General features: G+C 38.2%; 1 protein-coding gene across 10 annotated transcripts in view; it reads right to left on the bottom strand.

The window, feature by feature from the left end:
• XPOT (exportin for tRNA) overlaps positions 1-13,211 on the bottom strand; it is a 196,424-nt gene that overhangs the window by 30,002 nt on the left and 153,211 nt on the right. For all 10 annotated transcript variants that reach the window (XM_084956255.1, XM_084956256.1, XM_021091942.2 and 7 more), the window contains 7 exons: positions 12,741-12,874; positions 8,439-8,521; positions 5,289-5,345; positions 4,289-4,358; positions 3,291-3,509; positions 1,569-1,753; positions 1,296-1,464 (listed from right to left, as the gene is read on the bottom strand). In XM_084956255.1, coding sequence (XP_084812381.1) covers positions 1,296-1,464; positions 1,569-1,753; positions 3,291-3,509; positions 4,289-4,358; positions 5,289-5,345; positions 8,439-8,521; positions 12,741-12,800 — 843 coding nt within the window. In that variant the 5' untranslated portion in view covers positions 12,801-12,874. The remainder of the gene's footprint in view (positions 1-1,295; positions 1,465-1,568; positions 1,754-3,290; positions 3,510-4,288; positions 4,359-5,288; positions 5,346-8,438; positions 8,522-12,740; positions 12,875-13,211) is intronic.

The following is a 13,211-nucleotide window of genomic DNA, read 5'->3' as shown; positions in this document are numbered from 1 at the left end:
AGAAGGTTATTACCAATGTAAGAAAACTATTTGTCAGCCAGGAAAACACCAGCGCTGTACTGCTGACAAAAGAATTCTTAGTAATTCTTTATCACTAATCACACGTAAAATTAAAATAAAGATCTTTTAATTCTCTTTCTAAATTACTAATTCGCCGTACTCAGAGCCCTAATTCTGCTGAGGCTAATTTCTTTTTTTTTTTTTGTCTTTTTGCCTTTTTTAGGGCCACACGCACAGCATATGGAAGTTCCCAGGCTAGGGGTCCAATTGGAGCTGTAGCTGCCAGCCTATACCAGAGCCTCAGCAATGCGGGATCTGAGCCTTGTCCTACACCACAGCTCACGGCAACCCTGGATCCTTAACCCACTGAGAGAGGCCAGGGATTGAACCCACAACCTTATGGTTCCCAACAGAACTCCCTTGAGGCTAATTTCTAATAGCTCAAATTCGTAATGCTTCAAAAATATGATTGATGCAGTTAGTAGATGCATACTATTGCATTTGGAGTGGATAAGCAATCAGATACTGCTATATAGCACAGGGAATTGTATCTAATCACTGGTGATATAATATAATGAGAGGATAATGTGAGAAAAAGAATGTAATGGGTCACTTTGCTGTACAGCAGAAATTGACAGAACTCTGTAAATTAACTATAATAAAATAAAAAAAATCAAAAATCAGTAAAAAATATGATTGAAATATAATATTTATAATTGAATCTATTTTGGTCAAAATGTAGCGGTCATGCTTCCTACAGTACGATTCATGAATCAATGGTATCACAGCATCATTGAGTGTTTGTTAGAAATGCACAAATTTAAGTACCATCCCAGATCTTCAAGTTTTAGTCTATAGCATAATCTGTTGCTCCAGGCAAATGTTACAGATAACACTATGGCTTTCTGGATACAATGTTTCATTATTATACTCTCAGGGAAGTTTCTAACACTAAAAAAAAAAAAAAAAAAAAAAAAAAAAAAAGAAGCAATAAGAAAAAGAAAAGAAATGCACTTTTTTTTCTTTTTAGGGCCATACCCATGGCATATGGAAGTTCCCAGGCTAGGGGTCAAACTGGAGCTACAGCTGCTAGCCACAGCCACAGCCCCATGGGATCCAAGCCTCGTCTGTGACCTACACCAGAGTTCACAGCCAGGGATCAAACCCAGATCCTCACGGATATTAGTCAAGTTCGTTAACTGCTGAGCCATGAAGGGAACGCTGGAATGAACATTTAAATTAGTACCTATCCTAGTTCTAACAATTTCCAAAACATTACACGTACATTTACTGACCTGGTCAATGCTAAAAAACCCAGCAGACTGTAATACTTGACACAAAGATTCTACTAGTTTCATTTTATCAACAGGATCCATTCCTTTATTTACAATTTCAAATAAACAATCACAAGCTTCTTCCCGTAGAACTTCTATTGACATATGACCTAGCAGCATATTTATAAACCTAGTAATAGAGAAATAAAATTGTTACAACATTTTCAAATTTATGAGTTTTTCAGACTGTACTTTGCAGGTTTATATTTTGAAAATACAGGTATTTTACCTTACCTATCATTGGCTATAAGGGATAAGTCTATCCAAGAGACATAAGCCCCAACTACTTCAAGGCACTGACATGTCACTTCTGAGTTAGTATACTGGTAATTTTGTAGGATTTGGTACCATGATTCCACCAAGTTTGGAATGCACTGTTCCCTCATGGTATCTTTTATGAGAGTATTCCTACGAGCCTCCTAAAAGACAAAACAAAATGCCTTATAAGCAAAATACATTACGTCTCAAAATAATGCTTGACAAATGAAAGAATAGTTGCATACAGTAAGTTCCTCACCACTAAACTTCCAGACTTGTTAACACCTTCCCTGCCCCTATTTCCTATTTATTAGCTCTTAAAAGAGAACCTGTGAGTCTAACTGCTCCTTCTATTCTATTCTTCAATGCGAGACTTAATTTCTTATTACACACTATAAACATTATTTAGAAATCCTAAGACATGATAAAAGTTATTTCCCAATATTATGCAAACATACTTAAATTAACTAATAGCAATAACTTAAATAAACAATAATATCCTTTAAAAATGTTGTAAACATATTTGACATACAATCACCTAACATTATTATATACATTGAATTAAGGTATTTCTATTGTGTTTCTTAAAAAAAAGGAGAAAGTTATATTGTGTAATGAAGAAATAAAGACTAAGGTGATGAGCTATGTGACTGAGAATACAGAAGAACCCAGCACTGACTCATAAGCAATGCTTCTTTCTCACCCAGTGACTATAAAGCAGTAGTAAATATAGGCCACATTTCTTAACAAATTCACAGGAAAAAAAATCAGTTTGTATATTTCACTATAGGCTGTGCTTGTCTAGTTAAAGAAAAAACCTGAATACTCTGGGAGTTCCTGTCATGGCTCAGTGGTTAACAAGCTTGACTTGTACCTATGAGGATGCAGGTTCTATATTCCTAGCCTTGCTCAGTGGGTTAAGGATCCGGGATTGCCGTGAGCTGTAATGTAGGTCACAGACACAGCTCAGATCCTGCACTGCTGTGGCTGTGGCTGGCAGCTGTAGCTCCGATTTGACCCCTAGCCTGGGAACTTCCATATGCCAGGTGTGCACTCCTAAAAGGCAAAAACAAACAAACCAACCAACCTAATTTTTTTTTTTTTTTGGTCTTTTTGCAATTTCTTGGGCCGCTGCTGCGGCATATGGAGGTTCCCAGGCTAGGGGTTGAATCGGAGCTGTAGCTGACAGCCTATGCCAGAGTCACATCAATGTGGGATCCGAGCTGTGTCTGCAACCTACACCATGGCTCATGGCAACGCTGGATCCTTAACCCACTGAACAAGGCCAGGGATCGAACCTGCAACGTCATGGTTCCTAGTCGGATTCGTTAACCACTGCGCCATGACGGGAACTCCAACCCTAAATATTCTAATTTCACCCTACAGCTGGGGAAAAAAAACCCCAAGTGTAAGTTTCATTGTGAAACAAAATTCAAAATGTTGAGTAAATCTATAAGTATTCTTTTTTTTTTTTTTGGCTGTACCTGTGGCATATAGAAGTTCCATGGCCAGGCACTGGACTCAAAACACAACATGACAATGCCAGATCCTTAATCCACTGAGCCACCAGGCAACTCTACATAACAGTACTCTTAATAAAGTTTAATCTCAAAAAAAAAAACAAAAAACCTTCTTGATGCTTTTATTATGTGCCCATTATCTGCTACAAAAACTTAAAATTAACAGATAGTTACTTGCCTCTGATGTATGCACCACATCACGATCCACCAACTCTGAATCAATAGCCATGAGAATTCGGAGGTACAGATCTACTCCCCTTGGATTTAGGTCCACTACCGAGAGAATGTCAAAAAAAAACTTGGGCCATTTAGTGAGATACTCTGTAACAAAGAGCAAGGCAAAGACTTGGGCTGCTTTATTTCGTATAAAGGTCTTCTCTGCTTGGGGATTCAGCATCTGACAGAGAGAGAAACAGTTCATAAAATTAAATGTAAGCTGTAAAGACTCAGACAATGTTTTCCTATTTAGCATTAATAGGCAAAATCCTACCAAACTTCACTATAGTCTAGAAGAGCTGTGCAACAAACATGCTTGAAAATTACCAAAGTACTGAAGTGACTGGCCAGATGGCCAGATGGAGAACCATCAAATGAACCAGGGTGCTAATCGTTATTTCTCACCCTCACACTTTCAGAGAAAAGTTCCATGGGCAAAGTTTCACTAGTTTCTATAACTGTTTTCTAAGAAGCAAAAAAATTCCATGATTTTTCTTCTAGCTGTTTGCTCTTTAAGGAAAATAAAAATCATAGCTACACAACTGCTTTATATGCTAGGATTAGCTAAGATTAAGGAAAAAGAACACCTTGTGAATAAAGAACTCTATTGGCTCCTATGAAAAGGGCTCTTTGTGAAGAGGCTGTCCCGGGGGGCTCACCTTAAGGGTCAACAGAAAAGCCACTTTCATCAAGTAGTTTAAAAAAAAAAGTTACATTTTAAAACCAAAGTTTCCACCATGTGTCACAGAAAGAATAAGTTTCAATTTTTGATATAATTTAAGTTATTGCTAAGTTTTTATCTACCCAAGATCTTTAAAACCAGCACTTTCCAAAAGAGCTACATGATCAAATGGAGGATAAATGACTGACATTTTTGAAGTGAAGCTGCAAACTGCTACAAAAATGAAAATTTAAACATTTGGTAATTCAAAGTACTAAATGTAAAAACTACTATTTTACCTGAGCTTGAAGCCAAGATATGAGCGTCTCCCTAATGAGTTGTTGCTGAATAGTTGTTAGTTCTGAATATCTGTTCAAAATAAAGAAGAAAAATAATGGCTATATTTGGTGTCCATGGTTTTAAAAAAGTAACAGCCTCTTACATTTGAAAGAGAACATCTGCATAGTACTCAATTATCTAAAATTCCCTAAAATAAACTAATAATACCGCTCTCATCATTGCTTTAAAGATAGAGGTCGGAGTGGCACGTGGGGGTATCAACATTGATCTTAGTCTGATCTGTAATTCAGTTTATGTTAAAACAAAAAGGGCGGCTGTACAATTTTTCAAATGGAAATATGTCCATGGTCTGAGGTCCGTGGTTTACAAAATAAATCTGTAGGCAAACTAAGCATCCTCTGAGCAATGATTCACTGTTTTTGCTTAATTAAAGCAGGCGTTCAAAATACAAGTGCCCACATCGCCACCTAACTCTAACGAAGAGACACCATGTAGAGAAACAGGCACGGTGCTTTTGATCTTCTGATTTTTTTCCAGAGAAGCTGGAAATCTCTTTTTTTCCCCTATGAAAAGAATGAATTTTTACAAGTAACCAATGAACTCAGTATTTATAAAGCACTTTGAGATAAATCAAAAAATCCATTAAGTTGGATATGTTACAGTGTCCCCAAAGAGGAAAAAATAAATTTAAAAAATGGCCTCTCCTCACAAATCTTAGTAAGAAAAGCCTTACTTTGGAGTTCCCGTCATGGCTCAGTGGTAGCAAACCGGACTAGTATCTATGAAGATGTGGATTCCATCCCTGGCCTCATTCACTATGTTAAGGATCCGGCGTTGCCATGAGCTGTGATGTAGGTTGCAGACATGGCTCAGATCCCACGTTGCTGTGGGTGTAGGCCGGCAGCTACAGCTCCAATTCAACCCTAGCCTGGGAACTTCCATATGTCACGGTTTGAGCCTTAAAAAAAAAAAAAAGAGCGAGAAAGAGAGAAGACTTACTTGTATTTAACTTGATGTTCTAATACTTGAAAGCAGAAAAACTTAATGTGATCATCACTGAAAAACAAACAAAAAAATTATATAAGAAGAATATAAATTGGGGAAAACAAATTAAAGGTTAAATAGTAATGAATAACACAGTTGCAAAGTTTCTCAAACTAGCCCTTTGGTTTATTAATCAATTATTACATTCACCTCCATCTGTTTAAAAAGCTAAGAAAACTTAAACAGCATACAATATTCAGTACTTCTATTAAATCTGGCAAGCAGAATAACCCCCCCCCAAAAAAAATTAAGATGCATTTTAAGTACATACATTGCTTTGCAAACATAAGGCATTCCTCCTAAATTTTAGATGTTAGGATTCCTGGAACCACTCCTACATTTTACAATAAAAGGCTATACGTAAAATGGCAAATGGGAGTTCCCACTGCGCCACAGCAGGTTAAGGATCCAGAATTGCTGCAACTGTGGTGTAGGTTGCAGCTGTGGCTTGGATCCGATTCCTGGCCCAGGAACTTGGCTATGTCAAGAGGGTGGACATTTGGAAAAAAAAAAAAAAAAAAAAAAAAAAGAGGACAAATGGTAGAATAGCCAGAGTCTGAGTCAAATCAGAGATGGTCATCATCCAAGTCATACTAACAAGTTCTATTGCAGCCAAATCCAAAACAAGCAGAGTCACCTGGAATGGCAGGCCAGTCTCAAATGCACACAGAACACCAAGTTACAAATATACTACCCTTATAACGCAGGAGTAAAAAATCAATACCCACCCATTATCTACTTCAATGGTCTCTCTAGGGATGACAGCAGAACTGTAGCAAGCCAGCTACAAATTCTGATCATGTCACCTTATTGAACAAAACAATCTGTTCATCTTAGACAGTTGGTGTGGGCCAGGTGTAGTCATGGAACAATTTTTCATATATAAAGCTACCTTAGTCAATATAAGAATGGATATGTTGGAGTTCCCGTCGTGGCGCAGTGGTTAATGAATCCGACTAGGAACCATAAGGTTGCGGGTTTGATCCCCACCCTTGTTCAGTGGGTTAAGGATCCGGCGTTGCCATGAGCTGTGGTGTAGGTCGAAGACGCGGCTCGGATCCAGCATTGCTGCGGCTCTGGCTTTGGCTGGCGGCTACAGCTCCGATTCGACCCCTAACCTGGGAAACTCCATATGCCGTGGGAGCGGCTTAAGAAATAGCAAAAAAAAAAAAAAAAAAAAAAAAAAAGGATATGTTATCTTCATTTAGACTAAATCAATTAACCAAACAAAATAACTTCACGCTTAACAAAATGAAACAATTAAAAAAAAATTACATTTAATGAGGGGTTCCCATCATGGCTCAGTGGTTAATGAATCCGACTAGGAACCAGGAGGTTACAGGTTCGATCCCTGGCCTCTCTCAGTGGGTTAAAGATCCGGCGTTGCTGTGAGCTGTGGTGTAGGTCGCAGACGCAGCTCAGATCTGGCGTTGCTGTAGCTGTGGCGCAGGCTGATGGCTACAGCTCTGATTTGACCCCTAGCCTGGGAACCTCCATATGCCACGACAGTGGCTCTAGAAAAAGGCAAAAAGACAAAAAAAAAAAAAAAAAAAAAAAAAAAAAAAATTACATTTAATGAGCATCTCTTCCAAGACCTCAGGTTTTCTATTCCTGTCATGGGTGGCACTGAAGCTTTAACTGAATATATGAGCCTTAGATTTTCCACTCAAATATAAACTATAGGGAGCCTTTAATTAAAAGTCAGCCCTTATTTACTTTAAGACATATAAATGTTCATGAAATCAACTTTCACTAAACTGGAGCATTTACTTTCTGGCTATAAAATGTAGTGACTGATACCTATAGCAGGCCAAAAACTCTAGCTGGTAATCATCAATGACCCCATGAACTTCTACGCTCACTAGTAGAGTTGTTTGTTTACAATGTCAGTTGTGTTTCCCCAAGTCTCACTGTCAGCTATACTTCTTTTGTAGAGAAATAACTTATTTTTTTTTTTTGTTGTTTTTTTTTGTCTTTTTTTTTGCTATTCCCTTGGGCCGCTTCCTCGGCATATGGAGGTTCCCAGGCTAGGGGTTGAATCGGAGCTGTAGCCGCCGGCCTACGCCAGAGCCACAGCAACGCAGGATCCGAGCCGCGTCTGCAACCTACACCACAGCTCACGGCAACGCCGGATCGTTAACCCACTGAGCAAGGGCAGGGATTGAACCCGCAACCTCATGGTTCCTAGTCGGATTCGTTAACCACTGCGCCACGACGGGAACTCCTGTAGAGAAATAACTTAATTAAATTTTATATCAACTAATGAGTATGATAACGATTTTTATTTTTGTAAAAATTAGGTCGAATGCTTTAGAAAGACTTCATAGAAAGTCACATTGCAGGGAGGAAAATCTTGTACAAATGTGATATGGAATGGAAAGACAATCAGAAAAATTAGCGATGGGAATAAATTGGGTCAATTATGGGTGCGATCAATGTTAAGAATGATGAAGTGAATGCCAGTGGTGCATACACTAATCAAAAGATTAGTAACTGGATATGTATATACTTTACATTAAAATAAAAAATTAAGGAGTTCCCATCAGGGCTCAGTGGTTAATGAACCCAACTAGTATCCATGAGGCCTTGCTCAGTGGGTTAAAGATCTGGTGTTGCCGTGAGCTGTGGTGTGGGTTGCAGATGTGGCTGGAATCCCATGTTGCTGTGGCTGTGGCATAGACTGGCAGCTATAGCTCCAATTCAGCCCTAGCCTGGGAACCTCCATATGCCACGGGTACAGCCCTAAAAAAGACAAAAAAAAAATTAAGACATACATAATTAATGATTATGTCCTTTATCAACTTTTTAGAAAGGTAATTATCCCTCACCATCATAAAAAGATAAGGAAGTTTCTATTGTACTATGCTGCAGTTGGGATCTGCTGCCAGGTATTCAGAATAAGGTAAAGGATTGTTTCAATGAAAAGTCAATTTTGGAAGGGTCAAGTTATTATTTTACTATTTTTCTCATTTCTACACTGAAGTTTTCTAAAACCTAAGTCATAAAATGTTTTTATAAAGGCATTTTCTAAACAGGTAAATATAACAACCCTGTCAAGTTCACAAAAATTTAAATTCTTCTATAAGTCATGCAAGTTTTAATTACCTGTACGTCCTCTGGGCCAAAGCTTCTGCACACACCTGCCAGGCATCTGGAGAAATCTTTAACTGCTCAAAATAGGCCAGGGCCTATAAGATTGCAAAGCAGAAAATGCATTTGGAATAGTCAATTTCAATTCCCTGCCAATACTCAAAGTTTTTTGGAAGTAACCAACCAACAATAAATCACTGACTCTTAAAAAAAAAAAAAAGCTAAACATTGAATTCAAGCTTCTGAGTATATGCAACTTGGTGATCATTCCCAGAAAAAAGTTAAGTAAAAACCAAATCTCATGAGTTGGATACTCAAACCTGTTGCCCTACAGCATAGGAAACAACACAAAAATGTCTGCAGACCTGCCTGGGTTATTAGGAAGATGAAGATAAAAAATACTTGGAGTTCCTGTTGTGGTGCAGCGGAAACGAATCCGACTAGGAATCATGAGGTTGTGGGTTCGATCCCTGGCCTTCCTCAGTGGGTTAAGGATCTGGCGCTTGCCGTGAGCTGTGGTGTAAGTCGCAGATGGGGCTCAGATCCAGCATTGCTGTGGCTGTGGTGTAGAACAACAGCTGTAGCTCCGATGTGACCCCTAGCCTGGGAATGTCAATGTGCCACACATGCAGCCCTAAAACACACAAAAGATGAAACGTACTCTGTATATCATCTGATCAACTGTTTAACAGAAAAGGAGTATTTCAATTCTTCAACTTTATCATGTAAATTCCCTAAAAAGTGACATTAAAATCAGAGTACAAAAAGGTCAAAGCTTTAGGAAATGTGTTTCTCATCCCTCTATTCATGAATCCTGGGTCTTGTTATAAGAGCAAGCATACTCTAGAATGGATGCAGCACCAAGTTCACATGCTCTCAACCAGACCGCTTTGGGAAAATGCCGCTCTTCCATTAGTACGCTGCAAGTGGCATCAATGATAGACGCAGCTTTCACATATGACAATGGACAAACGATAATCTCAACAACTTATAAAAAATATCTCCAACAGCCAAGAAAATTACATGTAATCTCTACAAACACTGCTAAATGAGTTTAGAGCAACTGTGTACTGATACCAACATTGAAATGAGTTAGGAACAATATTAAGTCTTACATGGAGTTCCTGCTGTGGCTCAGTGGAAAGGAATCTGACTATCTATGAGGACACAGGTTCGATCCTTGGCCTTGCTCAGTGGGTTAAGTATCTGACATTGCCATGAGCTGTGGTGTAGGTTGCAGATGTGGCTTGGATCTGGTGTTGCTGTGACTGTGGTGTAGGCCAGCGGCTACAGCTCTGATTAGACCGCCCAGCCTGGGAACTTCCATATGCTGTGGGTGTGGCCCTAAAAAGACCAAAAAAAAAAGAAAGAAAAAATTAGGTCTTACAGGAACCTAATTTCAATTAGCCAGTATTTTCTCTTTTTTTTTAATGTGGTTTGTGCCCCATTAGTGACAAGTCAATTTTATCAGTCTAGATCAGGAAATGTAAAAAATGAAACAGAGTTATCAGAGTGCACTGGACTGAGCAAGAGTAACAATTATTTTGTGTAACTTGTTTTAGTCATGTGTGTATATGTCATATATTTGTATGTATTTATGTTTATATCTACTTACATATGTAATGGGTCAAGACATAAAATTATTTTTTTCTCTGGGTTAGAGGTTAAAGAAAATAAGAAGCAAAAAGCCACTATATATTTAGGTGGTAGTTCCCCATATTATGTAATTGCATGAATGAGGGATGGGTTTTCATATGTGGTCTCAATGGCTGCTCCCCCTGACCAGGCAAATGAAGGTGAGTTGATGAAGATCACTAAATACCATCTTAAGTGTATGTAAGGGCTATCTTTAGAAATTAAGAATACAGGAATCCAAGCCGCTACAAGATAATCCAGTTCATATGTCTAACATTTATTCCACGAAACCTAGGGTTTCCTTTAGGAATATCTCAGTGGCCAGGGCAGGAGACAAGGCTGAAGTCAATCATGTATGTTGCCCTGGCACCTTCACTTAACAAAAAAGTGGGGAAGGAGGTGTGATTTGGTTGCTAGAATTGTCACTGACATACCATTTTCTTTTAGGATGAAAAAGAAGTTCTGATAGTCCTGATGCTGGTTTAAAATAGCAAGTTTTAAACCAAAGATAAATATTCTATTTTAAAGTGATAATGACTTGAAAATTTTCAGTTTTTAACTGGTCTTTGCACTCTGAATCCAAAAGACACCAGTATTTAAAAACCACCACCACCACCACCTGTGGCAATGTGAACAAGTCAAAGCTTTTATCACCCAGTTCTTATATCTCATATCTTTATAATGTTTCACTGTCTCTAAGTGGCAAAAAAGTCAGTTTAGCTACTTTTACTACCCATGTAGGAAACTACAGACAGACAATGGGACAACAGGAACTGGGGTTGGCATCCATTTATTTTACTATGAAATGGAATTAAGTTCCCACTACTCCTGAACTCCAGCATCAGGACTATCAGAACTTCTTTTTCATCCTAATTGTTACTCAGGTTGGTTTAATGGGGTATCAAATTAAGCCTGGACCAGGCTGCCTAACATATACCTATGACTGATATAACTCATTTTATTGATGAAAGCATAACTTCTACATTAAAACCACAGTCAATGTCAATGTAGCAGTTTTAGTTTTCTGAAAAAGGAAATGATGGCACATTAAAAAAATGCGTTAGATGGTAGAATTAAAAAAACGAAGGGTTTTTAAAAACCCTTTAAAAAGGAACATAAAAAATACCAAGAAACTTTATTTAATAACTAAAATACGAGTTCCCATTGTGATTCAGTGGTAACCAACCCATCTAGTATCCATGAGGATGTGGGTTCGATCCCTGGCCTTGCTCAGTGTGTTAAGGATCCAGCATTGCCATGAGCTGTGATGTAGATTGTAGACGCCACTCAGATCCTGTGTTGCTGTGGCTGCAGTATAGGCTGGCACCTACAGCTCCGATTTGACAACCCCTAGCCTGGGAATTTCCACATGCCATGGATACAGCACTAAAAAGATAAAAATTAATAAAATAAAGGTAGGTAGCTTACACTCCTATGAAAAGAAATGTTTGTCCATATACAGAAAGCATGGACTTCTAATGATTTTCATGTCCTAACCAGTTCGATGGGTGTCTTATAATTAGCTACCTAAATCTCAATTCTTACTTTTTGCCTTGATCTGGACGGCTGGTTATCTTTTAACAGCAGGGGCATGCACATGGTACTATGCTGGAAACCACTGGAGATTTTTTTTACTACTTAAACAAGTTTTGGCTTAAAAGCAGAAAAACGGCTATATTTTGTGAGATTGTTAACCTTGTTTATTAGCTCATTTATTAAAAATGTCCTTTGCTTTGAGTAGTAGAAAGAAGAAAATGCCTCATCTTCCACTTACCTTATACATCAAACCACCCACATATCTTTTAAAATTTTAATTACAGGCTTGTTCTCTGGAGTCTTCTTTTATCATTCAGCTATAGTTATGATTATAGGTGTAGGCTACAATATATGTTTAACTGTTTATACTTACCCAAATATCCCAGCATCTCATAATGGATTCTTTACCATGTGATCATTTTATGTAACCTGAGACATGGCATATCATAAATGCTCATTACCATGTCTCCCTGGACTAAATAACAAGGATATTAACTATCACTAACACGAGGGTTAAACAACTTGTGTAGGAGTTCCCGTCATGGCTCGGCGGAAATGAATCTGACTAGTATTCATGAGGACGCAGGTTTGATCCCTGGCCTTGCTCAGTGGGTTAAGGATCCAGTGTTGCCATGAGCAGTGGCGTAGGTTGCAGATGCGGCTCAGATCTGGCGTTGCTGTAGCTGTGGCATAGTCCGGCAGCTGTGGCTCCAGCTCCTATTTGACTCCTAGCCTGGCAACGTCCATATGCTGCAGGTGCAAGCCCTAAAAAAGATAAAACAAACAAACAACTTGTTTAAATCAAGCCAAGCAAGAGGAAAATATAATATGTACACCTGCCACTATGGAAAGTCCCTTGAACAATTCTTAGCATTACAACTTTTAAATTATTAGAAATAATGATGTGACATAATGACTTGCCTTGAATTACCTGAGATTTTAATACTCTTATTAAGCAAATGAAAGAGAAAATAAATCATATTCACTTTCTGTAGTGAGAATATTTTCCAGCATTTCAAATTTGTTTCTCTATTCATTTCCACGAAATGAAGCCTTTATCACCCGATGCATATTTCTGATTCAAGTCTTCTAATGCAAATCTTTATGTCACAGGCTTTAAAAGATGGTTAAGCCGACTGAACTTACCCTTTGTCTGAAGTCTGAATCAGCATTGGGATTTAGCCCCAAAAGAGCCTGTTCATCCATCCTTGCTGCTATACTTGGAGTTTTCTGATTACAATAGGCGTGCCCTCTGATCCCACAGAAGAATCCACAAACATCTGCACACACATACAAGAAGTTGAAATAAAACACTACTTGATAAAACAGAATATGCTTATCCAGAATATTGCAACCGGTGGATAACATTATGCAAAGAAGTTTAAAAGAACTTATTTTGAAACCATCCAAATTACAACTAAAGGAGCCTAAGTCTCAGAAGAGTGGGCCTGCTAAATGCCCCTGTAATTTCTAAAAATCTAAGGTATGACATTAAGGTTCTCAACTTTTTTTCTTCAAGATCATCAATAAAGTACAGAAAGTAATTCTTTTCTATTTTTAACAGAAGCATCTAATTTATGGGGTGTTTTATTCACTGTCTCCAGTAAAGTACAACTA

This window comes from Sus scrofa, chromosome 5 (assembly GCF_054392235.1).
Source record: "Sus scrofa isolate SSC_HxYL_T2T_F1_AM1 chromosome 5, Sscrofa_HxYL_maternal_Yorkshire_Landrace_v2.0, whole genome shotgun sequence".
Lineage (NCBI taxonomy): Eukaryota > Metazoa > Chordata > Mammalia > Artiodactyla > Suidae > Sus > Sus scrofa.
Note: the sequence above shows the minus strand (reverse complement) of the source record. Positions and strands in the feature narration are given on the sequence as shown.